The following is a 10,203-nucleotide window of genomic DNA, read 5'->3' on the forward strand; positions in this document are numbered from 1 at the left end:
GTGTGTGTGTGTGTGTGTGTGTGTGTGTGTGTGTGTGTGTGTGTAATACCTGGTTGTGAAGCATTGATGAGCGTGTTGACGAGTCCAGTAAGATCTATGGAGGCGGAGTCAATGTGCTCGGCTGGGATCTCTGGGTAAATGAAGATTACACTGATTTATACTTGCTAAAGGTATTTATCGATCTGCAAAACCATTCTTTACAGCCCTGTAAAATCCTCCTAAATCTCATACACAGAAGCGGACCCTGTACACATGAACCTCGTTACCAGGTTTCACCAACACATACATCATTTCACATGCACCTAATCATTAGGACTAAATGCCTGAGCAAGTAAAATCATTTTAAACCCTTCATATACAAAGATTGCAATGATTCATGCACTTAACAGCCTTCATGTGTGTATCTGTACTTTAAGAGCTTTATGCTTGTTTCTGATTGGTGCTTGTCCTTCATGAGAGACTCTGATTGGTTACCTGTTGACATCAGGAGCTCTCGTTTTTCTGTTCGGATCAGCTTGCTTTGTCTTATAACTGAAAATGACATATTATTTACCTCTTGACTAGCAGATATATTAATGCAAAGATTGTCTTCTTTATTCTACAGTTACTAACCTTGTGTATGAATAAGGAACAGTGTTACTATGACAGCGCATATTCTGATGCTGATCCAATGTTTTAGTTTGAGTTTAGCCATCTCTGCAAAACAAACACAGTAAAAACCTTAAAAACACAGCTTATTTGGAACTGTTTGTACCTGAATAAATTACATATAGCCAACAATAGTGTGTATGCACAGCAATGAGAACATACATGCAGTGAGATTTCACCAACAGAGCTGAGATTGTGCTGCCCTCTACATGTGAGTAATGCATGTGAACTGCACTGCCTAACTACTAGCTTGTTTAAAAAGAAATACAAATATAAAAATCTTTAAATCAAGCCTGGAATGCCTCTGATCTTTCATTATTATTATTATTATTATTATTATTATTATTTAAGGTACAGTATTTTCCCTTTCATGGGCATTATTTGCCTTTTATTTTATAAGTAGGATTATTATTATTATTATTATTATTATGTCTAATAATATTAAAACACAGTTTGTCCATTTATGATAAGTAAACTAAATCAGTTAATTGAAATAAATTCTCAATTTGAATCATAAAAACATCAAACATTCAGCATCATATACAAAATAGCTGTAAATTATGCAGAAAATATGCTAAGACAATAAATACTCTACAATGCATAAAAAAGAGAGCTTTTAAAAATTTTATTCTATTAATTGTTTGTTTTTTTTCTCCCACAAAAATCACACACACACATTATATTATGCTTGCCAGGGCTGCATTTATTTGATTAAAAATACAAATAAATATAGAGTTTTTTTCCTCTCTGGTTTGGACATGTTTGCTAAGTGTGACAAGATTTCACACTTCAAATTAATCTCCACAGAGAGTGGATCAGTCACGGCAAACTCAATTAGCCTGAATCAGCGGCTCTTCTCTAGCTCTGTACACAGACCATGATGTTCACAAGTTAAAATGAGTCTTTCACTGCTGCTGAACAAATATCATTAAAAATGAAAGACTTCATTAGTAGCATCACAACAGCACCAGCTCAATCCTCTAGAGAAATTTAGCTACAAAAATCCTTTTAATGCTGGTCTGGAATAGCTACAGTTAAGATTTCTAATCTTTCAGTCAGTCTTACAGATTTTGTCTAAAGATGCCTGATGTAATTCTAATACAAATAGAGACAGAAAATGGAGAGATAATTTAATTGGAAAAATAATTTTAAGAAGTTTCTTATTTACATCTGGTTATTTTTCTATGCATATTTGACATTTGACATGGCAGACAATTACCACCAGTGAAATGATGGACATTTAAAAAAAAAAAAATAAATAAATAAATAAAGTGTGTCTTTCAGTAACTGGAACTATAAATAAATATATACTTGCATAAATAGATAAATACATAAATAAATACATGCAACTCACTGATTAAATCAATTACAAAAATATTATAAAGAGATATTTACATCTTAAAATTGCCAAAAAGACAGAATTATTCATCCAAACTAAAATTACACTAGAAATAATCAAATGAATAATCATTTAAAAAGCAGCATAAAAGTTCACACTGTATATTAAGTGCCAGTGAGAGCTGAAACACAGAGAGAGTGAGGAAGAGTGTGAACTAAACAATAAAAAAAAAAAAACACACTCACCTGCAGAAGAGAGACGCAGACACTGCAGGACACAGACAGCCATCTGCTCGCTGTCCGCTGTCTCTCACACACTCACACACAGAACCAGCAGGGCATCATGGTCCCCGGAGAGGGCTACAGGCTGTAATAGCCCTCCAGTGTGTGTCTTTCAGTAACTGGAACTATAAATAAATATATACTTGCATAAATAGATAAATACATAAATAAATACATGCAACTCACTGATTAAATCAATTACAAAAATATTATAAAGAGATATTTACATCTTAAAATTGCCAAAAAGACAGAATTATTCATCCAAACTAAAATTACACTAGAAATAATCAAATGAATAATCATTTAAAAAGCAGCATAAAAGTTCACACTGTATATTAAGTGCCAGTGAGAGCTGAAACACAGAGAGAGTGAGGAAGAGTGTGAACTAAACAATAACAAAAAAAAACACTCTCACCTGCAGAAGAGAGACGCAGACACTGCAGGACACAGACAGCCATCTGCTCGCTGTCCGCTGTCTCTCACACACTCACACACAGAACCAGCAGGGCATCATGGTCCCCGGAGAGGGCTACAGGCTGTAATAGCCCTCCAGTGTGTCACCTGAGCTCAGCTGGCAAACACAGAGGATCTGCTCTCAGCCCAACACACACACACACACACACACACACACACAGAGATACTCTCACAGATATAGAATCGTTCTCTTTCTCTCACACACACAATCACACACAAAGAAACTCTCAGATATAGATTATCTCCCTCCTGCTAAATGTAACACAGTTATACAAACTCACACACATGCCGGTTTCACCATAATGGTTTCATAGATGCGATTTCAAATGACTTCAGACATCCCCAAAAGCCAATTTTCATTTTATTTGGACGAATTAATAGTATATAGCCTCTTTTCTCTTGCAGATGTAGCTGTCCAAAAAACCCTGAAGTTGACACTTTTGGCCTTTCTTTAAATATGAAAATCACACGTCCTGTACACTAAGCCTCTCTTCTCATGTACATTCTGTTTGGCAGCGTATGGTTTCTGGGACAGCGCAAGGCCTGGGAAACTCTGTTGTCCTGGACACCAAGAACTAGGCAGAGGGCCATTGCCACAACAACCCCTCTACTTGTGTTCGCCACAATATTTCCAGCTATTTTCTGTTATTGCGACTCTACTGAACTCTGAACAGTGACTGGGTCTTTGGTGACCAGGAGATGCTAAATGTCGGTTCAGCTGGGAATCTTTAGTGTCATGTTTTACAAGCAACACATGTTACTTTCAGTTAGTTTTCAAGGTATGGGATATTTAAACCAACAAATCTAATATGCTGTATGTCACCATATACAGTACACTACCATTCAAAAGTTTGCGATCACTATATTTCTCTAGTAGTTCACCCTAGAATGAAAATTTGCTGAAAGTTTACTCACTGTCAGGCCATCAAAGATATAGATTAGTTTGTTTTTTTTACCAGAACAGATTTGGAGAAATTTAGCATTATTCACTTGCTCACCAGTGGATCCTCTGCAGTGAATGGGTGCCGTCATAATGAGAGTCCAAACAGCTGATAAAAACATCACAATAATTAATCCACATAGTAATCCACACTCCAGTCCATCAATTAATGTCTTGTGAAGCGAAAAGCTGGGTGTTTGTATAGTAAGAAACCAGTCCATTAATAAAAGGTTTTGCTTTCAAAGCATTGCTTCTGGCTAAAATACAAGTTCTTTATCCATAATATTTATTTCTGCAGGCAAAATAACAGTGAAGACATTTAAAAAGTATTTCTATTTCAAATAAATAACTTTTTTTTTTACTTTCTATTCATCAAAAAATCTTTTATCACAGTTTCCACAAACATATTAAGCAGTTATCTGTATATAATACTGATAAGAAATGTTTCTTGAGCACCAAATCTGCATATTAGAATGATTTCTGAAGGATCATGTGAAGGCTGGCTGACAATTCAGCTTTGCATCACAGGAATAAATTACGTTTAAAATGAATTAAAATAGAACAGTTATTGTATCTTCAAAACATGAAATATCTTACAGATCCCACATGTTTGGATGGCATTGTATATATTTATGCAACAATAAATGTTACATTTAATAATAAGTAATAATGTGGCATAACTAGTTGCTTTTTATTCTAAACTCTACTACTTACACTGTAAAAAATGATTGTGATTTTAACAGTAAAAGACTGTAAAAATGCTACAGTAAAAACCTGTTAATTGGTTAACAGTAAGTTTCCATAATATATTCGGTGAATAAATGTAATTACATTTAACGTAATTTTACAGTAAAATACTGTACAACACTGACTTCAATGCAGCAGCATCTGTCTCTAAACAAAGTCATAATTGAGGACTTCTAATTAAACAAGAACAAACCGCAATGTATATTTTAATATATCTTTATTACTAACTGGTGCAATTTGAAGATTTAACATAAAAAAATCAAGTTCGTCATAACATTTGCATATTATCTCATCAAATTAAACTATTAAAACTGGCCTTGACCAGAATGTAAATAAAGATTATTATTCAAAAACTGGAATGAATATAAGAGCTTAGAAGGCCACTAGTGTGAAATCATTTCATCTGAAACCAAAAAGAAGAGAACGAAAACATAATATTTGGGGTCTTCAAAAGGAAAATACACAACCGAATAGGTCCTAGGAAAATGAACAGATGCTTTACTGATACCACCGGGAGCAAAACGATTATGGATGGCCTAAAAAGCAAAATGATGGCAGGTTTGATTCATGATGAAGAGAACGTAATGACCGGCAGAGAGGGACTGGTGCTCTAAAAGGCCAAGGCACAAACAATAAACAGCAGTGTATCGGTGTACATCAGTAGTCTGAGATCAGAATAGACAGCAGTCAGTAGTCAGAGAGAAAATCAGATAGCAGTTCTTACTTTCAGAGAGCAGCTGAATAATAATAATGGGCAGCTGTTTGGTCTGAGATAATAATTGACAGTTTTTAATCCAAGATAAAGTGTATAAAGATATTAATGGGCCGCTTTATTGGGCTGATTTATGACTGATTTTTAGTTTAGCTGGTTTAGTTGAGGATAGTAATGGACAACAGTGTTTGGACATCTGTGCTTAGTGACTAGTTTGAAATAAAAAGTTGATTGTAGTGTTTATTCTGGGATAATGACAACAGTATTTAGTTTGAGATCATGGATATTTGAGTTGGACTTGAGTTTAACAGTGTTTAGTCTGAGATGATGATGAGCGGCAGTGTTTAGTCTCATGATCGCAGGATTATAGGATGGTTAATGGGATAGTTCACCCAATTACTCAACTCTCATGTTGTTCCAAATCTGTATGACTTTGTTTCTCACAAAAGAAGATAGTTGGAAAAATGTCTCAGTGTTTTGGGCCCCATTGACTTTTCTTGTATGGACAAAAACATTCTTCTTTTAGACAAAATATATTTTGTGTCCACAGAAGAAAAAAGTCATTTTCATTTGGTGAACTTCATCACTTTAAGCATCTAACATTATACTAAACCTCATTTTACTGCCTTGACCTCATCATAACCCCAGGCTTATAGCAGACAGAGTAACAGAGAAGGAAAGAATGGAACAAAGAGAAGAAAAAAAAACATCCATGGTCAAAATGACCAATAAATGAAATAACTAAAACTTTAAGAGTAATTGTTCATTTCCATTTTATGGCTTTTTTTCTCTGAATTCAAACTCATTGTTGTTACAGGTATACAGATATTAGTACTAATATTAGTACTATTTATCTCAAACCCTAAATGCAAGTTGCAAAATTTGATTTGTGCAAGATTTACTGAACATCAAGTTTCGACATTGTGAACTGTAAAATAAATAATTAGATAATAAATGGAAGTAGATATGCAGAACCCATAACCAGGGGCAGGGTGGTTATAGTTAACCGAAACATCAAATTAAAACAATAAAAAAATTGTTTAAAATAAAAATGAACAGAAATAAAATATTTTAAAAATATTTCCGTTATTTGCCAGGGCAACATTTGTCATTTAATTTAACTTGTTGTACTAAAAAAAAAAAGAACTAAAACCAAAATAATTTAATAATTTAATAATAATAAAAAAAAACACTCGCAAGTATAAAATTAAAATGAAATGGAAAATATACAAAAAAAAATGTAAATATAAAAAACTATAGTAGTATCTAAGATGAATGATACTAAAATAACCTGGGGAAAAACTGACAGTACAGACTGAATTAATTTTACAACAAATACAGACAGTAAATTCACATTTGAACACTGAATTTACGCATGATCTGTTCAATGTGAAACCTTTTGGAAGACCTAAGTATTTGTTTTGGAGTAAAAACATTCAGTAAGTGTAACTAATAATTATTGTAATTTGATAGGTAAACTGGTCAATGTTAAAAAATAATTCTGCTGTCTAAGGATAAAGTTTGATAATTTCCCACAGTTAATTGATCCTGGAATGATCCGTGCGATTGATGCAGGGTTACTGTAAGGAAACTGTAGTTGTCATGGGAACGCTGGTCCTACGATACAGTGGCAATATTCATTAAGCCGGCAGTTTTATGTGCCACTCACAGGCGGGATGTGCTCATTGGTTGGATTAAGGCCAGACACTTGAGGAATTCCTAACTGAGGCTCTGCTTTTGGTCCTTAAAACGGCTAGTGGCGAAAATATGACATGTCCCAGAGTGCAGTTCATGCAGACCAGAGTAAAAAGGTTTGTACAATCTGCAAAAGGAACTAAAAACGAGCTCAAGATGTGCTCAAACCCAAGTATTCAAAAGCAAGTGCAAACCGGAGGAGACGTCGATACATTTAGCTGCTCCATGGATGAGTCATGCAGTCCATGCATATGAAAAGATGTGTAAATAGAAAAATAAATGTTTACAAAAATGGCATAGCATCTGTTGTGTTCTCCTCCCTTAAAGTTCCCAGTCAAATATAACCACACAGTCTCGATCTGCCAAGTGCGGCGTCTACCACTAGAGATAAAACTCATGCATTCCATGCAGTGCTCTTTGCTTTGCAGGGGTAAAGCGTGACGTGGATACATATTTAGATATGACGAGTATTATGTCTGTGTCGTTTTGTGCTGTACAGAGTCTGTAGTCTTTAGAAAGAGTGTGTGTGAGTGCGTCTTTAGGGTGGTGTTCCCCACGCTCCATCGGAGTGGAACCCATCTCCGGTGGACGAGGGTGGAACAGGTCCGCTGGGGGTAAAGGGATCAGTGTCTGTATCCGTCTCGCCCTCAGCTAAATAGCGCCGGTCGCGGCCCCAGCTCGACCCTGCCGTTAACCCTGAGGCCTTGCCCGTGACCTCCTCTTTCTCGGCGGAGATGCTGAATCCGCTGGGCGAGCGTTCCAGCTCCTCGTGAGTGACCGACAACAGCGACAGCGGCGTTCCCACCACGTTTGACAGCACTATTAAAAATGGTTGTGGTTTTATTAGGATTATGCTCTAGCAAAATAATAGTGTAGCTTTAAATATAGTGTTTGATATAGTTTTAAACATAATAAAAATATAAAAATAAATATTCCTTAAAGTTTGGTGAGCTTTTACCTAGGTGACTGCTGGATGGGGTACGGAAATGGTGCTTTCTGGGGTTTCTTGTGTTTTGGAGTAAGAGGTGGTCCTGGTGTCAGTATCAGATCTAGTCTAAAGATGAAACAGCAAATATTAGACTATTTTACTCACAAGAAGATTATATGTTACAGTTTAAATGATGCAAGTGAACAATTTGAAATGGAAAAATGTTTGACTCATTTTATCATCATGAAGTCATTTAAAAGTTTCCTATAGTATTTCTTTAAAATGTGCATGAGTGTATGTTTTAATGTGTGTGTGTGTGTGTTACCGTGTCTGTAGATATTTGATTCTGGTGAGCATGTCCAGGTGTCCTGCAGAATACTGCTCAATCACATCCTTTACATCATACGGCCTCAGAGTCTCCTTAAAACGCTTCTTACTCAAAAGGAATATTATGATCCTACAAAATGAGAGAAAAAAAGAGAAGTTCTTTAATGTCTTTTATAAGTTGCTTTGGATAAAAGCATCTGCTTATTGTATAAATGTAAATGTAATGCTCACCAAGGCTGACTACAAGGCTAGACTACAATGCCGACTGTTCTGACTCACAGCCTGTAAGTATGTTTTTTATATTTTAAAGAATTTGCCACTGATGATTCAAATGCGAGTTTTGAACAGTGTAGAGTAGGGCTTGTTGTTTGTCATTTCTCCGATCACAAATGCAGATATGGTTTTATGTTTATGCGGCGCGATGCAACGCATAAAAAGACAGTATAAGTCATTATAATCCATGGACACAAGATTTAATATTTGTGTACCGCAGCGCTCTTATGACTAATTTGAGAGTTGGAATCATCTCCTCCAGCAGTATGTCTGGTGGGAAGCCCTTCTCCTCAGGAGTGGGGTCAGGCAGACCTCCTGTATCTACAGTGAAACAACAAAACAAGGTTAGATTAACTGCACTGTGTAAGTGTCTACTATACTTGTGTATTTATAGTAGTATCTATTATTATAGTGTGTAAATTGCTAAGAGTGTGTATATTTATGTATATTGAGTATGCATATTAACTGTACAAGTACTGTGTACTGTTTTTCTAAGTATGCACTAGTTAAAAAGTTTAGTACTTTAAAGAAGTTCAGCTTTTAAAAATGCATCTTGAGTATGTGAGTGAGTGTGTGTGTGTGTGTGTCATACCCTCTGAGCTCTGTCTCAGGGCATAGGCCTTCATTCTGAAAGCAGTTCTGAATCTCTCTCTGTTACTGAACCCTGCTGGTTTGCCCTCTTTTGATGGACTCTCCTCAACCGCCTCTGCTGGCCCGCAGTTCCCTGACACACTTTCAGGATTGGCAGCAGGCATCATCACACGGGCCCTTACCATCGACGGTCTCGGGGTCGACAGCCGCACACGTTCCAACAAACTCAACTTCTGACTGAAGAAGAGACAGAATAACAGATGAGTTGAATCTCAGAGCTCTGAACACATTTGCTTAATATTCCTTATCATTTGGTAATTCTTATTGAGTGTTCCTCAAAAGACAAAACAGTCTCTTTGTCTGATGGTCAATTTAACAAAATCACTATATATATATATATATATATATATATGGATTCACTACCTTTCAAAATTTTGAGGTCAGTAAGTTTTTTTTTAATGAAATTGCAAATAAAATGTCTACTTTTATTTAGGAAGGCTGCGTTTAAAAAAGTGACAGTGAAGACATTTATTACATTTATTTATTAGACTTCTATTTCAAATAAATAAATAAAAAAATTATTAAACAATTCTGATAATAATAAGAAATATTTCTTGAGCACCAAATCATCATATTAGAATGATATCTGAAGGATCATGTGACATTGAAGACTGATGTAATGGCTGCTGAAAATTCAACTTTGCCATCACAGAAATAAATTATATTTCATACTATACTTGAATAAAAAAACACATTTTATGTTGTAATAATATTTCACAATATTACTGTTTTTACTGCACTTTTGATTAAATAAATGCAGGCTTGATGAGAGACTTATTTAAAAATATTATATTTATTTGAGCTAACTTTCAAACTATACTCTTCAAATTTAAAAACTATTCAGAACTAATTTCAACTTTCAAGTCAGGTTGTCGAGCCAACATTAAAGTTCATCTTAAACTTTACTTTTCAAGTTTAATATAAGCGAGCATGTAGGCAGTAGGTCTATGCAAAGGTGCATAGGGCCCTCCATAAGAGCTAAAGCCTTGGGGAATCTGTTAGTCTTAATGTGGTCCTGCATACACACACACACACACACACACACACACTCACACTCTCTCTCTCTCTTACTGCAGGAGAAACTGAACCCTTCCAAAGAAACAACGCAGGGCATTCTCTTGTGAAGGGTCCCCAAGGATGGACACACACACACACACACACACACACACACACAGTCTATGTGCTGCG

General features: G+C 35.5%; 1 protein-coding gene across 1 annotated transcript in view; it reads right to left on the reverse strand.

Moving 5' to 3' along the window:
• Nucleotides 1-7,374: 7,374 nt before the first annotated feature.
• LOC107749193 (potassium voltage-gated channel subfamily KQT member 3-like) overlaps nucleotides 7,375-10,203 on the reverse strand; it is a 40,762-nt gene continuing 37,933 nt past the window's right edge. Inside the window, exons 11-15 of the mRNA XM_016564293.1 lie at nucleotides 8,957-9,192; nucleotides 8,580-8,685; nucleotides 8,090-8,221; nucleotides 7,795-7,890; nucleotides 7,375-7,690 (exon numbers count right to left, since the gene is read on the reverse strand). Coding sequence (XP_016419779.1) covers nucleotides 7,375-7,690; nucleotides 7,795-7,890; nucleotides 8,090-8,221; nucleotides 8,580-8,685; nucleotides 8,957-9,192 — 886 coding nt within the window. The remainder of the gene's footprint in view (nucleotides 7,691-7,794; nucleotides 7,891-8,089; nucleotides 8,222-8,579; nucleotides 8,686-8,956; nucleotides 9,193-10,203) is intronic.

Source organism: Sinocyclocheilus rhinocerous, unplaced genomic scaffold (genome assembly GCF_001515625.1).
Source record: "Sinocyclocheilus rhinocerous isolate Xijiao unplaced genomic scaffold, SAMN03320098_v1.1 scaffold919, whole genome shotgun sequence".
Taxonomy (NCBI): domain Eukaryota; kingdom Metazoa; phylum Chordata; class Actinopteri; order Cypriniformes; family Cyprinidae; genus Sinocyclocheilus; species Sinocyclocheilus rhinocerous.